Below are 19953 nucleotides of genomic sequence, written 5' to 3'. Positions count from 1 at the left end.
ATCTAGAAGCAAACGTATGGCATCGGCGTTACAGGTCACTTCGCCACGCCGCCACAGCCAGCTGCTTCATCGCAGCCGGTCAGGGCTTGAATCCACAACACACCAACATGTCTTCTGTCTCTGGACACAGTTTCATGTTGATTAGGTCAAAGGGCTAAGATAGCGACCGTTCACAGTAAAACATGACACTTCCTGTTCTCAGGGGGCGTGGCCTAAGCGATGTCATAATTTCACCACAGGGTATTTTAAGACACCTATTGTTGATCAATAACTGAAAATTTGGTGTCTCTGTGAGTTTCTGTGCAGGATATATAAGAGTTTCGTGTTTCATGGCGAGTAGGTGAACTTTGACCCCTGGTAACCCCCCTTCAGCAAGCTCATACAGTCACCAATTTGATAACTTTAAATCAGACATGCCTTATGATCAGACTGACCGAGTTTGAAGCCGATCAATCGAAATCCCTAGGAGGAGTTCGATCAAATACGAATGCTGTAAACGTCAAAATCGAGGTCAAATGAAATTCAATCTAAAATGGCCGACTTCCTGTTGGGTTTAGAGCATGGCTCTAAGAGACTTTTTTGTACGTCCCGACAAGATACACATGTGTACCAAGTTTCGTAATTCTAGGTTTAAGCATGGCTTGGGGCTGTTCATTTAAAATACTCTAGGGGTCGCTATAGAGAAATTAGGCCACGCCCACCAGATTTTGTTATGAATTCCTGTCGGGGGGTGGATAAGGATCCATCCTAGTGAGTTTGGAGCAGCTGGGCCCGAAATTGTGGAATTCAGAGCCAAACGTATGGCAACGGCGTTACAGGTCACTTCGCCACGCCGCCACGCCCACCTGCTATGTCAAAGCCGGTCAGGGTTGGAATGCTCAACACACCAACATGTCTTCTGTCTCTGGACACAGTTTCATGTTGATTAGGTCAAAGGGCTAAGATAGCGACCGTTCACAGTAAAACATGACACTTCCTGTTCTCAGGGGGCGTGGCCTAAGTGATGTCATCATTTGACCATAGGGTAGTGTAGGGCACCCGATGACGATCAATCACTGAAAGTTTGGTCCCTCTATGTGTTTTTGTATAGGAAATATAAGAGTTTCGTGTTTCATGGCGAGTAGGTGAACTTTGACCCCTGCTAACCCCCCTTCAACATGCTCCAAAACTCACCAATTTGATAACTTTAAATCAAACATGCCTTATGATCAGACTGACCGAGTTTGAAGCCGATCAATCGAAATCCCTAGGAGGAGTTCGATCAAATACGAAGGCTGTAAACGTCAAAATCGAGGAAAAAAATGGACGTTCAATACAAAATGGCCGACTTTCTGTGATAGTTGGCTTATAACATTAAATGTAAGTTCTGAGTCTTTTGGTGAGCTCTACAAGTGTACCAAATTTCATGTCTCTACGATGAAGTACGTTCATACCATTGTGTCAACAGAAAATTGCTAGTTGCTGCCGTTCAGCAATTTTTTTTGCGATTTTTGCGACAACCTTAAAATTCAAAATTTTTAAATTTTCTAGTTGCGACCGCCAAGTTTGGTGAGTTTTTGAATATGATAAAGCCCCCAAAAAGGCACACGAAGAGGTGGGAAGAATCGTAATAATAATTAAAGCTGCAAGCAGCCTCGGGCGGCCCTCGCAGCAAGCGCCGCTCCGGCCTATTGGCCACCGTGGGGGTTCCAGCCACCGCAGAAGCTCTCGCACGATTTCCAGAGCCGCAGCCAACTCCCCACCGCAGAAGCTCTGCCGCAGTTTCCAGCACCGCCGCCCGCTAGCCGCCGCAGAAGCTGTCGCGCATTTTCCATGCCCGTCCACCGGGCGACACGCGTGAATGCGTTCGGCGGCGCTCCCCGACGACTGTCAAAAAATCTGGTGCAGATCGGTCGATGCATCGAGGAGATACAGCCGATGTATTAACTTAGGGGGCGCAGTGGAGCCAAATTACATCTCAATCCCGTTGGGCTCTTTAGAGGTGAACAAAGGTCATACATATCCAGTTTGGAGCCAATCGGATGATCCATGCTTGAATTAGAGCCAAACGTATGAATATGGCGAGGGACTGATATTCGCCATTTGGCCACGCCCACACGGTTCAGCCAGCAGCGAGCAATGACAGAGCTCATCATCCGAATCATCTTGATTAGGTCAAGAGAGCCATAAACGGAGCTTTCCAAGGAAAAAAACGGCACTTCCGGTTCCGAGGGGGCGGGGCTTAGATGACGTCATAATGTGATGACGTAGGATCGACGGGCAAGCCTCCAGGATCACTCAGGCCAAGTTTGATGCAGCTCGGTCAAAATATGTGGAATGTAGAGGCAAACGTATACGAACGGCGTTGCCGCCATTGAAAACTCTTGGCACTTTAAAGCAAGCGAGACCAACTTCCTATCTGTCATCCAACACAGAATCACCTTGATTAGGTCAAGAGAGCCATAAACGGAGCTTTCCAAGGAAAAAAACGGCACTTCCGGTTCCGAGGGGGCGGGGCTTAGATGACGTCATAATGTGATGACGTAGGATCGACGGGCAAGCCTCCAGGATCACTCAGGCCAAGTTTGATGCAGCTCGGTCAAAATATGTGGAATGTAGAGGCAAACGTATACGAACGGCGTTGCCGCCATTGAAAACTCTTGGCACTTTAAAGCAAGCGAGACCAACTTCCTATCTGTCATCCAACACAGAATCACCTTGATTAGGTCAAGAGAGCCATAAACAGAGCTTTCCAAGGAAAAAAACGGCACTTCCGGTTCCGAGGGGGCGGGGCTTAGATGACGTCATATTGTGATGACGTAGGATTGACGGGCAAGCCTCCAGGATCACTCAGGCCAAGTTTGATGCAGCTCGGTCAAAATATGTGGAATGTAGAGGCAAACGTATACGAACGGCGTTGCCGCCATTGAAAACTCTTGGCACTTTAAAGCAAGCGAGACCAACTTCCTATCTGTCATCCAACACAGAATCACCTTGATTAGGTCAAGAGAGCCATAGATGAAAGTTTCCAAGGAAAAAAATAGCACTTCCTGTTCTGAGGGGGCGGGGCTTAGATGACGTCATAATCTGATGACATAGAATTTTCAGGTATCACACCAGCATCACTCAAGCCAAGTTTGGTGCAGCTCGGTCGAAACATGTGGAATCTAGAAGCAAACGTATGGCATCGGCGTTACAGGTCACTTCGCCACGCCGCCACGCCCAGCTGCTATCTCAAAGCCGGTCAGGGTTGGAATCCTCAACACACCAACATGTCTTCTGTGTCTGGACACAGTTTCATGTTGATTAGGTCAAAGGGCTAAGAGAGCGACCGTTCACAGTAAAACATGACACTTCCTGTTCTCAGGGGGCGTGGCTTAAGTGATTTCATCATTTCACCACAGGGTATTTTAGGACATCCGATGCCGATCAATCACTGAAAGTTTGGTCCCTCTATGTGTTTTTTTATAGGAAATATAAGAGTTTCGTGTTTCATGGCGAGTAGGTGAACTTTGACCCCTGCTAACCCCCCTTCAACATACTCCAAAACTCACCAATTTGATAACTTTAAATCAAACATGCCTTATGATCAGACTGACCGAGTTTGAAGTCGATCAATCGAAATCCCTAGGAGGAGTTCGATCAAATACGAAGGCTGTAAACGTCAAAATCGAGGAAAAAAATGGACGTTCAATACAAAATGGCCGACTTCCTGTGATAGTTGGCTAATAACATTAAATGTAAGTTCTGAGTCTTTTGGTGAGCTCTACAAGTGTACCAAATTTCATGTCTCTACGATGAAGTACGTTCATACCATTGTGTCAACAGAAAATTGCTAGTTGCCGCCGTTGAGCAATTTTTTTTGCGATTTTTGCGACAACCTTAAAATTCAAAATTTTGAATTTTTCTAGTCGCGACCGCCAAGTTTGGTGAGTTTTTGAATATGATAAAGCCCCCAAAAAGGCAATTCATTTGGGTGGAAGAATAATAAGAATAAAGCTGCGAGCAGCCTCGGGCGGCCCTCGCAGCAAGCGCCGCTCCGGCCTATTGGCCACCGCGGGGGTTCCGGCCACCGCAGAAGCTCTCGCGCGTTTTCCAGAGCCGCAGCCCGCTCCCCACCGCAGAAGCTCTGCCGCAGTTTCCAGCACTGCCGCCCGCTAGCCGCTGCAGAAGCTGTCGCGCATTTTCCCCAAATTACATCTCAAACCCGTTGGGCTCTTTAGAGCAGAACAAAGGTCATACATATCCAGTTTGGCGCCAATCGGATGATCCATGTGTGAATTAGAGCCAAACGTATGTATATGGCGAGGGACTGATATTCGCCATTTGGCCACGCCCACACGGTTCAGCCAGCAGTGAGCATTGACAGAGTTTATCATCCGAATCATCTTGATTAGGTCAAGAGAGTCATAAACAGAGCTTTCCAAGGAAAAAAACGGCACTTCCTGTTCCGAGGGGGCGGGGCTTAGATGACGTCATAATATGATGACGTAGGATCGACGGGCAAGCCTCCAGGATCACTCAGGCCAAGTTTGATGCAGCTCGGTCAAAATATGTGGAATGTAGAGGCAAACGTATACGAACGGCGTTGCCGCCATTGAAAACTCTTGGCACTTTAAAGCAAGCGAGACCAACTTCCTATCTGTCATCCAACACAGAATCACCTTGATTAGGTCAAGAGAGCCATAAACAGAGCTTTCCAAGGAAAAAAACGGCACTTCCGGTTCCGAGGGGGCGGGGCTTAGATGACGTCATAATGTGATGACGTAGGATTGACGGGCAAGCCTCCAGGATCACTCAGGCCAAGTTTGATGCAGCTCGGTCAAAATATGTGGAATGTAGAGGCAAACGTATACGAACGGCGTTGCCGCCATTGAAAACTCTTGGCACTTTAAAGCAAGCGAGACCAACTTCCTATCTGTCATCCAACACAGAATCACCTTGATTAGGTCAAGAGAGCCATAAACAGAGCTTTCCAAGAAAAAAAACGGCACTTCCGGTTCCGAGGGGGCGGGGCTTAGATGACGTCATAATGTGATGACGTAGGATTGACGGGCAAGCCTCCAGGATCACTCAGGCCAAGTTTGATGCAGCTCGGTCAAAATATGTGGAATGTAGAGGCAAACGTATACGAACGGCGTTGCCGCCATTGAAAACTCTTGGCACTTTAAAGCAAGTGAGACCAACTTCCTATCTGTCATCCAACACAGAATCACCTTGATTAGGTCAAGAGAGCCATAGATGAAAGTTTCCAAGGAAAAAAATAGCACTTCCTGTTGTGAGGGGGCGGGGCTTAGATGACGTCATAATATGATGACATAGCATTGTCAGGTATCACACCAGGATGAGTCAGGCCAAGTTTGGTGCAGCTCGGTCGAAACATGTGGAATCTAGAAGCAAACGTATGGCATCGGCGTTACAGGTCACTTCGCCACGCCGCCACGCCCAGCTGCTATCTCAAAGCCGGTCAGGGTTGGAATCCTCAACACACCAACATGTCTTCTGTGTCTGGACACAGTTTCATGTTGATTAGGTCAAAGGGCTAAGAGAGCGACCGCTCACAGTAAAACATGACACTTCCTGTTCTCAGGGGGCGTGGCTTAAGTGATGTCATCATTTCACCACAGGGTATTTTAGGACATCCGATGCCGATCAATCACTGAAAGTTTGGTCCCTCTATGTGTTTTTTTATAGGAAATATAAGAGTTTCGTGTTTCATGGCGAGTAGGTGAACTTTGACCCCTGCTAACCCCCCTTCAACATACTCCAAAACTCACCAATTTGATAACTTTAAATCAAACATGCCTTATGATCAGACTGACCGAGTTTGAAGTCGATCAATCGAAATCCCTAGGAGGAGTTCGATCAAATACGAAGGCTGTAAACGTCAAAATCGAGGAAAAAAATGGACGTTCAATAAAAAATGGCCGACTTCCTGTGATAGTTGGCTAATAACATTAAATGTAAGTTCTGAGTCTTTTGGTGAGCTCTACAAGTGTACCAAATTTCATGTCTCTACGATGAAATACGTTCATAACATTGTGTCAACAGAAAATTGCTAGTTGCCGCCGTTGAGCAATTTTTTTTGCGATTTTTGCGACAACCTTAAAATTCAAAATTTTTAAATTTTCTAGTCGCGACCGCCAAGTTTGGTGAGTTTTTGAATATGATAAAGCCCCCAAAAAGGCGCCTCTTTGGGGGGGCAGAATCGTAATAATAATTAAAGCTGCGAGCAGCCTCGGGCGGCCCTCGCAGCAAGCGCCGCTCCGGCCTATTGGCCACCGCGGGGGTTCCGGCCACCGCAGAAGCTCTCGCGCGTTTTCCAGAGCCGCAGCCCGCTCCCCACCGCGGAAGCTCCGCCGCAGTTTCCAGCCTCGCCTCCCGCTAGCCGCCGCAGAAGCTGTCGCGCATTTTCCCCGCCCGTCCACCGGGCGACAGGCGTGAATGCGTTCGGCGGCGCTCCCCGACGACTGTCGAAAAATCTGGTGCAGATCGGTCGATGCGTCGAGGAGATACGGCCGATGTATTAACTTAGGGGGCGCAGTGGAGTCAAATTACATCTCAAACCCGTTGGGCTCTTTAGAGCAGAACAAAGGTCATACATATCCAGTTTGGCGTCAATCGGATGATCTATGCGTGAATAAGAGCCAAACGTATGCATATGGCGAGGGACTGATATTCGCCGTTTGGCCACGCCCACACGGTTCAGCCAGCAGCGAGCATTGACAGAGCTTATCATCCGAATCATCTTGATTAGGTCAAGAGAGCCATAAACGGAGCTTTCCAAGGAAAAAAACGGCACTTCCGGTTCCGAGGGGGCGGGGCTTAGATGACGTCATAATGTGATGACGTAGGATTGACGGGCAAGCCTCCAGGATCACTCAGGCCAAGTTTGATGCAGCTCGGTCAAAATATGTGGAATGTAGAGGCAAACGTATACGAACGGCGTTGCCGCCATTGAAAACTCTTGGCACTTTAAAGCAAGCGAGATCAACTTCCTATCTGTCATCCAACACAGAATCACCTTGATTAGGTCAAGAGAGCCATAGATGAAAATTTCCAAGGAAAAAAATAGCACTTCCTGTTCTGAGGGGGCGGGGCTTAGATGACGTCATAATCTGATGACATAGAATTTTCAGACATCACACCAGCATCACTCAAGCCAAGTTTGGTGCAGCTCGGTCGAAACATGTGGAATCTAGAAGCAAAAGTATGGCATCGGCGTTACAGGTCACTTCGCCACGCCGCCACGCCCAGCTGCTATCTCAAAGCCGGTCAGGGTTGGAAACCTCAACACACCAACATGTCTTCTGTCTCTGGACACAGGTTCATGTTGATTAGGTCAAAGGGCTAAGAGAGCGACCGTTCACAGTAAAACATGACACTTCCTGTTCTCAGGGGGCGTGGCCTACGTGATGTCATCATTTGACCATATGGTATTGTAGGCCACCTCATGACGATCAATCACTGAAAGTTTGGAGTCTCTGTGAGTTTTTGTGTTAGAAATACCAATTTTTCATTTTTTCCTGTGTATTACAAAATCGAAGAATTTCATCTGCAGGGCAATGCTGCCCTCTGGTGTCGAATTACTGAAATAATGAAACTATTTTAGTGGCCAGCAGAGGGCAGCATTGCCCTACAAACGACGAACATGTACTGTTTATTATGTAATTACACAGAAGATCTCTCTAATTCATTCTGAGGGGGCGGGGCTTAGATGACGTCATAATATGATGACATAGCATTGTCAGGCATCACAACAGCATCACTGAGGCCAAGTTTGGTGCAGCTCGGTCGAAACATGTGGAATCTAGAAGCAAACGTATGGCATCGGCGTTACAGGTCACTTCGCCACGCCGCCACACCCAGCTGCTTCATCGCAGCCGGTCAGGGCTTGAATCCACAACACACCAACATGTCTTCTGTCTCTGGACACAGTTTCATGTTGATTAGGTCAAAGGGCTAAGATAGCGACCGTTCACAGTAAAACATGACACTTCCTGTTCTCAGGGGGCGTGGCCTACGTAAAAAAATAATTTCACGACAGGGTATTTTAGGACACCCGATGACGATCAATCCCAGAAAGTTTGGTCCCTCTATGTGTTTTTGTATAGGAAATATAAGAGTTTCGTGTTTCATGGCGAGTAGGTGAACTTTGACCCCTGGTAACCCCCCTTCAGCAAGATCATACAGTCACCAATTTGATAACTTTAAATCAGACATGCCTTATGATCAGACTGACCGAGTTTGAAGCCGATCAATCGAAATCCCTAGGAGGAGTTCGATCAAATGCAAAGGCTGTAAACGTCACACTCGAGGTCCAAAATGGACCTTCAATACAAAATGGCCGACTTCCTGTTGGGTTTAGAGCATGGCTCCAAGAGACTTTTTTGTACGTCCTGACAAGATACACATGTGTACCAAGTTTCGTAATTCTAGGATAAAGCATGGCATGGGGCTGTTCATTTAAAATACTCTAGGGGTCGCTATAGAAAAATTAGGCCACGCCCACCAAATATCGCTATGGATTCCTGTTCGGGGATGGATAAGGATCCATCCTAGTGAGTTTGGAGCAGCTCACCCCGAAACTGTGGAATTCAGAGCCAAACGAAATTCGATGGCGTTCGCAACGCCGCCACGCCCACCTGCTTCATCGCAGCCGGTCGGGGTTGGAATCCACAACACACCAACATGTCTTCTGCCTCTGGACACAGTTTCATGTTGATTAGGTCAAAGGGCTAAGATAGCGACCGTTCACAGTAAAACATTACACTTCCTGCTCTCAGGGGGCGTGGCCTACGTAAAAAAAAAATTTCACTGCAGGGTATTATAGGACACCCGATGCCGATCAATCACTGAAAGTTTGGTCCCTCTATGTGTTTTTGTATAGGAAATATAAGAGGTTTTTGTTTCATGGCGTGTAGGTGAACTTTGACCCCTGGTAACCCCCCTTCAACATGCTCCAAAACTCACCAATTTGATAACTTTAAATCAGACATGCCTTATGATCAGACTGACCGAGTTTGAAGCCGATCAATCGAAATCCCTAGGAGGAGTTCGATCAAATACGAAGGCTGTAAACGTCAAAATCGAGGTAAAAAATGGACGTTCAATACAAAATGGCCGACTTTCTGTGATAGTTGGCTTATAACATTAAATGTAAGTTCTGAGTCTTTTGGTGAGCTCTACAAGTGTACCAAATTTCATGTCTCTACGATGAAGTACGTTCATACCATTGTGTCAACAGAAAATTGCTAGTTGCCGCCGTTCAGCAATTTTTTTTGCGATTTTTGCGACAACCTTAAAATTCAAAATTTTTAAATTTTCTAGTTGCGACCGCCAAGTTTGGTGAGTTTTTGAATATGATAAAGCCCCCAAAAAGGCACACGAAGAGGTGGGAAGAATCGTAATAATAATAATAATAAACAGTACAGATACAATAGGCCTTCGCAGCGCTTTGCTGCTCGGGCCTAATAAGAAACAGTACAGAAACAATAGGCCTTCGCAGCGCTTTGCTGCTCGGGCCTAATAATAATAAACAGTACAGATACAATAGGCCTTCGCAGCGCTTTGCTGCTCGGGCCTAATAAACAGTACAGATACAATAGGCCTTCGCAGCGCTTTGCTGCTCGGGCCTAATTAAAGCTGCAAGCAGCCTCGGGCGGCCCTCGCAGCAAGCGCCGCTCCGGCCTATTGGCCACCGCGGGGGTTCCGGCCACCGCAGAAGCTCTCGCGCGTTTTCCAGAGCCGCAGCCCGCTCCCCACCGCAGAAGCTCCGCCGCAGTTTCCAGCACCGCCGCCCGCCAGCCGCCGCAGAAGCTGTCGCGCATTTTCCCCGCCCGTCCACCGGGCGACAGGCGTGAATGCATTCGGCGGCGCTCCCCGACGACTGTCAAAAAATCTGGCGCAGATCGGTCGATGCGTCGAGGAGATACGGCCGATGTATTAACTTAGGGGGCGCAGTGGAGTCAAATTACATCTCAAACCCGTCGGGCTCTTTAGAGGTGAACAAAGGTCATACATATCCAGTTTGGCGCCAATCGGATGATCCATGTGTGAATTAGAGCCAAACGTATGAATATGGCGAGGGACTGATATTCGCCGTTTGGCCACGCCCACACGGTTCAGCCAGCAGCGAGCATTGACAGAGTTTATCATCCGAATCATCGTGATTAGGTCAAGAGAGCCATAAACAGAGCTTTCCAAGGAAAAAAAACGGCACTTCCTGTTGTGAGGGGGCGGGGCTTAGATGACGTCATAATATGATGACGTAGGATCGACGGGCAAGCCTCCAGGATCACTCAGGCCAAGTTTGATGCAGCTCGGTCAAAATATGTGGAATGTAGAGGCAAACGTATACGAACGGCGTTGCCGCCATTGAAAACTCTTGGCACTTTAAAGCAAGCGAGACCAACTTCCTATCTGTCATCCAACACAGAATCACCTTGATTAGGTCAAGAGAGCAATAAACAGAGCTTTCCAAGGAAAAACACGGCACTTCCTGTTCCGAGGGGGCGGGGCTTAGATAACGTCATAATGTGATGACGTAGGATCGACGGGCAAGCCTCCAGGATCACTCAGGCCAAGTTTGATGCAGCTCGGTCAAAATATGTGGAATGTAGAGGCAAACGTATACGAACGGCGTTGCCGCCATTGAAAACTCTTGGCACTTTAAAGCAAGCGAGACCAACTTCCTATCTGTCATCCAACACAGAATCACCTTGATTAGGTCAAGAGAGCCATAAACAGAGCTTTCCAAGGAAAAAAACGGCACTTCCGGTTCCGAGGGGGCGGGGCTTAGATGACGTCATAATGTGATGACGTAGGATTGACGGGCAAGCCTCCAGGATCACTCAGGCCAAGTTTGATGCAGCTCGGTCAAAATATGTGGAATGTAGAGGCAAACGTATACGAACGGCGTTGCCGCCATTGAAAACTCTTGGCACTTTAAAGCAAGCGAGACCAACTTCCTATCTGTCATCCAACACAGAATCACCTTGATTAGGTCAAGAGAGCCATAGATGAAAGTTTCCAAGGAAAAAAATAGCACTTCCTGTTCTGAGGGGGCGGGGCTTAGATGACGTCATAATCTGATGACATAGAATTTTCAGGTATCACACCAGCATCACTCAAGCCAAGTTTGGTGCAGCTCGGTCGAAACATGTGGAATCTGGAAGCAAACGTATGGCATCGGCGTTACAGGTCACTTCGCCATGCAGCCGCACCCAGCTGCTTCATCGCAGCCGGTCAGGGCTTGAATCCACAACACACCAACATGTCTTCTGTCTCTGGACACAGTTTCATGTTGATGAGGTCAAAGGGCTAAGATAGCGACCGTTCACAGTAAAACATGACACTTCCTGTTCTCAGGGGGCGTGGCCTAAGTGATGTCATCATTTGACCATAGGGTATTGTAGGGCACCCGATGACGATCAATCACTGAAAGTTTGGTCCCTCTATGTGTTTTTGTATAGGAAATATAAGAGTTTCGTGTTTCATGGCGTGTAGGTGAACTTTGACCCCTGGTAACCCCCCTTCAGCAATCTCAGACAGTCACCAATTTGATAACTTTAAATCAGACATGCCTTATGATCAGACTGACCGAGTTTGAAGCCGATCAATCGAAATCCCTAGGAGGAGTTCGATCAAATGCAAAGGCTGTAAACGTCAAACTCGAGGTCCAAAATGGACCTTCAATACAAAATGGCCGACTTCCTGTTGGGTTTCGACCATGGCTCTAATAGACTTTTTTGTACGTCCTGACAAGATACACATGTGTACCAAGTTTCGTAATTCTAGGTTAAAGCATGGCTTAGGGCTGTTCATTTAAAATACTCTAGGGGTCGCTATAGAGAAATTAGGCCACGCCCACCAAATTTTGTTATGAATTCCGGTCGGTGGGTGGATAAGGATCCATCCTAGTAAGTTTGGAGCAGCTGGGCCCGAAATTGTGGAATTCAGAGCCAAACGTATGGCAACGGCGTTACAGGTCACTTCGCCACGCCGCCACGCCCACCTGCTATGTCAAAGCCGGTCGGGGTTGGAATCCACAACACACCAACATGTCTTCTGTCTCTGGACACAGTTTCATGTTGATTAGGTCAAAGGGCTAAGATAGCGACCGTTCACAGTAAAACATGACACTTCCTGTTCTCAGGGGGCGTGGCCTAAGTGATGTCATCATTTGACCATAGGGTATTGTAGGGCACCCGATGCCGATCAATCACTGAAAGTTTGGTCCCTCTTTGTGTTTTTATATAGGAAATATAAGAGTTTCGTGTTTCATGGCGAGTAGGTGAACTTTGACCCCTGCTAACCCCCCTTCAACATGCTCCAAAACTCACCAATTTGATAACTTTAAATCAAACATGCCTTATGATCAGACTGACCGAGTTTGAAGTCGATCAATCGAAATCCCTAGGAGGAGTTCGATCAAATACGAAGGCTGTAAACGTCAAAATCGAGGTAAAAAATGGACGTTCAATACAAAATGGCCGACTTTCTGTGATAGTTGGCTTATAACATTAAATGTAAGTTCTGAGTCTTTTGGTGAGCTCTACAAGTGTACCAAATTTCATGTCTCTACGATGAAGTACGTTCATACCATTGTGTCAACAGAAAATTGCTAGTTGCCGCCGTTCAGCAATTTTTTTTGCGATTCTTGCGACAACCTTAAAATTCAAAATTTTTAAATTTTCTAGTTGCGACCGCCAAGTTTGGTGAGTTTTTGAATATGATAAAGCCCCCAAAAAGGCACACGAAGAGGGGGGCAGAATAATAATAAAACAGTACAGATACAATAGGCCTTCGCAGCGCTTTGCTGCTCGGGCCTAATAAGAAACAGTACAGAAACAATAGGCCTTCGCAGCGCTTTGCTGCTCGGGCCTAATAATCTGTCTGGAAACTAGACTAAAATACTTTGTAAGACTTTGTGGTTTTGCAGTGTGCTATTCTTCTAGAGAAATAGTTTTATTTATTTATTCTTGTACTTCACCAGGTAATTTTATTTTCATGTTTTAAAAAAAAATCTTTACAATTTTGTATCTTGATTGATTTAAAGGATTAGACCAGGGGTCACCAACCTTTACAAACCAAAAAACAATTTTTCCCTCATTCCTAATAATTTAAATTCTTGTAAAGGTTAATGAACACCTGCTGTAATGATAGTTTATTTTCAATTTAAAAACTAGATATTTATTTGTGATTCTGGGTTTTTAGAACAAAAAAATAACATTTTTCAAACATGAAGGAACTGTTCCAAAGAAAAGGAAAATGAAGAACGAATTTGCAAGTTTGTTGCTAATATATTTTTAAATCTTTTTTTTTTTTTTTTTTTTACATGTTTCTGATTAAAAAGGTTTCTTAGGTCTCCAACATGTTTGGCCAAAGTTGCAGCTCTGGGTTGCAGACCCTTGCAGACCCGCGTATTGACCAACAGCAGCGTATTGACCAACACTACTGGTCAATACGCTGCAAAATGGATGGGAATATTGATCAAAACACATCTGTAATAAAACAAAAAATCATTCCGGAAGTAAAAAGTTTCTGATCTCAAATGTTTGCAAGGCTTTCCTATTTATGTATCTTATGTCTTTTCACTGCATGGAGCTTTTTTGTGCAGCAGGTTGCAGCTTTAGTCACATTTAGTCCCATTGAATCAAGTTTCCTCTCTGCTGGAACTCCCTGAAAACATATTTTAAAAACAGTTATCTCAAAAATCCATCTATTCCTCTTTTCCATCCCATTCTTCTCCCTAAATGGAATTTTAAACATAAAGCCTGCAGTAATGGCTTCAGATATGATCCCCACGCTGAGTTAAGGCAACAATCAATGTCTGATGGATTCCACTCTGCTGGCTGGCAATGCGGCGCTAATTAAAAGTTAGTCATCATGCTCAGCAACCCATGTACCCCCACCATTAAGAAAGCTCTTTAAATCTGACTCCCCGTCACCCAAACCGATAAAACTGTGGAGATCGAATCATCTGCCAGGCTCAGAATAAATGCCTTTCTTTTAAAATCCCCATCTTGGGTATTTGAGCGCACATTTATCTTACTTTTTCAGTTCTCTGCAAACTGACCTTTCTGTAGAGCATCTGGAGATTGTTTAGTGCTGGTTTAATAGTTATTCGAAGCAACCTGTCAAGTGAAAAACATTTTTCACACCCTGGGGCTTACTCTGGACATTACAGATAACAGAGAGACATACATTTATCAAAAAAAGTACATTTGATATTTATCATCAGGAAAAAAAAATCAAAAGTTGGGTAACTTTTTTTCTGTGCTAGAGAAATGTAGATTTTTGCCTGGTTGACCTTTTAGGCAGGCCTGTGACGACACTCTTGCATTAATATATTCATAAAAAGATAAACAATTGTGAGTTTCTCTAAATCTTGCTGGACATCAGTCCTTTATTCCTGGAAATGTTCTTCAGGTGATTAAAGGCAGACTTTGTAATTGTCTTTATGTGTTTCTGAATGTTCAGGTCAGAGTCCATCACTAGACCCAGATGATAAAACTGTGGATGATACAGACAAAAGAACAAAGGCATTTAACAAAAATATGTCTGTAAATATGATGACCAGACAAAAATATATAAAACTGGGTAAATGTTTTTTTTTTTTACTTTTCAGTTAGATAAATGTTACATTTTCAATATGGAAACTGTTTGGTTGACGTTTCAGGTAGGCCTGTTCGTCTTTAGTCAGTGTAACTAAAGATAAACACATTGATGAGTTTCTCAAGATTTTGTTGTCCTTTAACCCTGGAAATGTTCTTCAGGTGATAGAAGGCCGACTTTGTAACTGTCTTTATGTGACTCTGAAGGGTCAGGTCAGATTCCATCTCTACACCCAGATTTTGGGGCTGATCGGCAGTTTTTAGTTGCAATAACTGAAGCTGTGGGTTGACTCTAGATTGTTCCTCTTTAGGCCCAAATATAATAACTTCAGTTTTGTTTCTGTTCAGCTGGAGAAAGTTATGGAATTGGTTTGTTTTAAGCATCTGTTCAGAGCATGGAGTCGACTGGTGACATCATAATGTAGAGCTGTGTATCATCTGCATATTTATGGTAACTAATCTTATTATTTGTTACCACCTGAATAAGTGGGAGCATGTAGCTATTAAATAACAGGTGCTCCAGGTAGGAACCTTGTGGTACCTCACATGACTTCTGCCTGTTTTGATGAGAAACAGAAGTTCCCTCATGTTCTTTGGGTAAGACTCAACCCAGTTTAAATGTGACCTTTCATGCTTTTTTTAAACGGGTCAGGATAGGTATATTAGCTATACAAAACATTATTTATTTTATTTTTTTTTTTTGCACAAAATCATTTTTAGATGATGAGATTTCAGTCTGATCAGTTCTGTCTAGAATGAGCTGTTTTAGGGCCTCCTGGCACTTTAAATCAAAATAAGCTGCTGCTGGCCCCAACTCAACATTTACACTTGCATGTGAAAATGGCTGCAAACAGATTTTGAAAAGCAGAAGTAGAGCCTCCTGCACAACCAACAAGAGTACAGCAAGTGGTTTCTGGATGATAAGTCAACAACAAAACCTTGTCTTTTCCAGTAGCCATTGTACAGCAGCAAAACCAGCTGACCAAATGTGCCGGAACTCAACTTGGGTTGCTAGGTAACAAGGCTAGCCTTGGCAGGGGTTGCTAGGTTACGGCGGAATCTGGAGGTTTTTGAAAGAGCTCTTTAAAAAAGACAAAATAAATTCTTCTTATTGCCAAAAACAGCTTGGTTTTCTTTTTTTTTAAGCATTTGGCCTGTTTTTAGAAGCAGTTGATCCCCAAATGGAAGTATAAAGAAATGCAAAAAGTGAATTTTGCATCATAGTTCCCCTTTATGTACCAGAATCAGACAATCTTACCCAACTCTCCAGTCGTTTCAATGATATTTCATGGTCAACAGTGTCAAAAGCTGCACTGTGATTCTTCCACAATCTGTGTTTATGTGGATGTCATTGAACACTTTGACGTCAAACCAGTTGGGAAATTGTTTAACTGTTGAAACACAACTTTTTCTACGACCTTGCAGATGCATGAAAGGCTGGAGATTGGCCTGTAATTCTGCAGTAGTGATTTGTCCAGGTTGTTCTTTTTATTACTCGCTTGATAACTGCTGTTTTTAATCGTTGGGGAAAATGAGTTTACTATTTGAATCAGGTCAAACCTTAAAGAAAATCGGAAATCGCTAATAAAATCCTGACTGGCACGTCCTTAGATAGTGAGTTTGTATAAAAAAGCTTGGTTTATATTAGGCGTTTATTTACTAAGGATAATATATTAGATGAAATATATGGATGATGGATGCTGAGCTGTGAGGCACATTTTAACACTGATCTGTTACCGACCACACTTCTCCTTTTCCATTCATGCAGTAGATTTTTATTGTGCTTGTTCAGAAACAATTTGCCTTCTGCTGCAATCCATGTATATACCCCTCCCCCTTTTTCAATTAACACAATACAGCTGTTGACGCTCCGTGGGGATGTTTATTTTCACCTTCCAGAAATTGTATTCCTTCCCTATCACTTTTTCCGTCTCTTACCATTTTTATTCCGATAAACAATACCTAAACTACCGAAGCCCGGCTGTTGCTGCTTTCTCATTTGATTCCTGCCACACTTTCTGCCTTCAATTACCACGTGAAAACAGAGCCCCCCCCCCAAAAAGCATAAATAAACAAAAGGTCCAGCCTGGTGTATTGTATATTTGTTGCAGGGGTGCACATGTGGTGTATCTGATAAAGTCCTTATATATTCATTACTATCGGAACCTCTTGGCAGTTAATAACCATGGAAATAGACATGCTGAATTTGATGTGCTTTGTATTCGGTGCTGGTTATTTATTTTCCCTTGCTGACTCTGGGTTACTGTGTGTGTGTGTTTGGTCAGGCTCAGCTTGTATTCGTGTTTTTGTGTGTTTTTATCCTACAGGGTGAATTTCTGAGGATTCCTGCCAACAAGTGCTGTCCAGAGTGCGTCTCCTCATCCCAGGACTCCTGCCAGTACGAAGGAGTTACTTATGGGGTGAGTAGAGTCAAAAAGTGTTGCTTTTTGTCCTTTCTCTGACATCTTTTAACCCGTTTAGAGCTAATAAACACACCTACACCTGTTGCAATTAGCAATAAATCAGTTAATTGCATGATAAATTAAAAAGATAAATTAAAAACACCTCAAATTTGTGGCTGCCACATAAGAAAATCTGGATAAATACTTTTGCTCCCTACATGTTTATTACAGAATTAATCAATTTAATAATTTAATAATCAGCAGCTTATGGTGATCATTTTTTATTAGTTTAGCTCAAATAATTTCTGACTTTTCCTATTTTAAAATAATGTTGCCTTCGGTAGAAAGGCTGTTCGGAAAGAATTGCTTTCTTAGTTGGGGCAAAGAGTCTGACCTCAACCTTATCCAATACTTCTGGGATGACCTTTAGGGTCAAATGTGGGATGCTAACAGCAGCAGCTGGACGCCAACAAGCCTGAAAGGAGAAAAACAGGCGGGTATGGCTTATAAGTATTGATGGATATTAGCTTTCTGGCTTTCTTGGAGTTCAGTGTGTTCTCTGTCTGTAAAATATTTCAAATATTACTCAGAAATATCTTTTCGAGGTAGTAAGGACTGTAATTTCACTCTAAAATTGGAAAGTTGGACTGGATGGACCAATTTTAACATCAGTGGTCTGTGCAAATATTAACTCATTTTTCCCATTTTTTTTCCCTGGCTATGTGGTAAATGTGGTGCACAAGTTGCTGCAGATGGACTCGTTTTCTTCTTATAGGGAAGGTTTTTTTCAAATAAATGACATCCTGTTTTAATAAAAATGAGGTATAAAAATAGATTGCCAATAATTAACGATGTTTCTGCTTTCGTCTTAGCTTTAGAGTAAGCACATACTGTACATCGACCCATTTTACTCAAACGCAAATCATCTAGAGCCCAAAAAAGAAAAATAGACAATGTCAGGCAGTTTGAAAATGTTTGACAATAACAAAAACCTACCATGATTTACAGATCCATTTTCTACAAGTTTGATTTAAATCAAACTTTGCATTTTTAGTTTATTACTGAGGAGATAAAATATAAAAAGGCACAAAAAGGTTGTTTTAAAGGGGCAGTATTTCTGTTGTGGTGACTTCCTGAAGGCAGAGTGTCAGAAAGAGCAGGAGTTTCTTAAAGAGACAGCGGCCCAATTTCAGGACGTTGAATCTGGAAGTCATATTTGATATATATAGCATGAACTGAAGGTAATATAATTACTGAATTGTGCTATAAAATTATACTTTATGGCTGGAAAACACATAATACTGCCACTATAAAATACCTTTTGTGGCCCCAAAGTGCTTTCAACTTAATAATTTGGCCCTCATGGCAAAAGGTTTGGACATCATTGATCTAAAGCATATTTACCCAATGTGTTAATGGGATTTATTAGCTTTATCAATACATTCTCCTGCAAATTTGAGGATATTTATTATCTTGATGTGGCTCAAAATGAAAATGCTGCAAACCCAACAAATTTTTTCCCAATTTTTATTTGGTAATTATGTCTCGTACCATTTATTATTTTTCTTCCACATCTCAATTATGCTGCATTTTTTGTTTGTTTATTACTGAAAGTATTGTCCAACATAAAATTGGTGAGTCTTTTCTGCAAGAAAATACCACAAAACATCAAAAATTAGTCAGCTGCAAGTCTCTCCATTTCCAGCTTCAAGTCTCTGTCTAATACAGCCTTCTTTTATTCATTCACCAATGGAAGCAGAATTGTGTTTTGATACATTTTCTGACATTACTGGCATTCATCTTCATAAAAAACTTGTTTCCTGAGACTTTTCCACCTCTCTCCTCACACAAAAGCATCACTCCCTTGTTTATCTTCAATCAAGCGTCCTTCAGCTTTTGGCAGCCAATTTAGACAGTACAAGTTCTCAAGAGAAACAAGTCTTTTTCTTGGCAGGGCTTACAGATTCTGCTGGCATCGCAGTGGCATGGCGCTTCACACGGATCTGGGCAGCTGGGGGAGGAGTTGTGCTCAGAAGTCATGGCTTTTTTGAGGATTTAATCTTTTTCCACCAAAGGACAGAATATTTTTAAACTGCTGCAACTCATAAACAGTAGTCGGTTGTTGGAAACTATTTTGCAGACATCAAAAGACTTGACTCCCTTAATTGTATTTTAAGCTCTAAATGATTTTTCAAACTGAACTTGAACGTTTACAAAAGTGTCGTCGCTTACTGGTTTTATTTTAGCACATTTACAAAATTTAAATGTTCAGTTGTGAAGGAAAAACTTGACAGTTTGTTGGTTGGTTATTTAAAGAGACAGAGCTTCTAGGAATGGCATTCAGTATAAACTCACAGATTCATTCCAGTGTTTTATATAGTTCTGTCTATCAGATAATTAAATGAATGATTTATATGGAGCTAAATTGAGCCCATAAAGTTTGTTCAAAGAAAAAAAAAAAAGAAATAGTTGGAAATTTAAACACTATTTTGAACCTGGGAAAAACATTTGAATTAGAAAAGTAGTTTTGAAACTTTTTTTTATTTTTCAGTTATAAAATTTTTTTTTCAGTTTCAAATCTTCAGGTTTTAATTTTTTTTTAGGTTCAAATTTTTATTTTGAGTTTTAAAACTATTTTTCTCAGATTCAAAATATTTTCTCTGTTTCAAATCTTTTTTCTCATTTTCAATATTTCTTCTGTTGAAAAAACGTTATGGCGCCAATTTAGCTCCATAGATTTTAGTAGTTGTGAATCATAAATTACTTAGGTTTCTTTCCCCATAATTTTTTTAACTGTTCTTGTGTCTCTTTTTTTCTACCCACACTGGCTGTTTGTTTGCTTTTAATTCAGGTTTAGATGGTTTGTTTTATTTAATATGGTTTAATTTAATGCTTATGTCTATTTATGTAATTTAAAAGGGAAAGGTATAAAATATAAAATATATATTTTATAT

At 43.0% G+C, this 19953-nt stretch overlaps 1 protein-coding gene across 2 annotated transcripts in view; it reads left to right on the top strand.

Moving 5' to 3' along the window:
• The window catches only part of fras1 (Fraser extracellular matrix complex subunit 1), a 297850-nt gene that overhangs the window by 90581 nt on the left and 187316 nt on the right, over positions 1–19953 (top strand). For both annotated transcript variants that reach the window (XM_032578347.1, XM_032578346.1), the window contains exon 4: positions 16925–17017. In XM_032578347.1, the coding sequence (XP_032434238.1) occupies positions 16925–17017 (93 nt within the window). The remainder of the gene's footprint in view (positions 1–16924; positions 17018–19953) is intronic.

The sequence above is a fragment of the Xiphophorus hellerii genome, chromosome 12 (assembly GCF_003331165.1).
Source record: "Xiphophorus hellerii strain 12219 chromosome 12, Xiphophorus_hellerii-4.1, whole genome shotgun sequence".
Taxonomy (NCBI): domain Eukaryota; kingdom Metazoa; phylum Chordata; class Actinopteri; order Cyprinodontiformes; family Poeciliidae; genus Xiphophorus; species Xiphophorus hellerii.
Note: the sequence above shows the minus strand (reverse complement) of the source record. Positions and strands in the feature narration are given on the sequence as shown.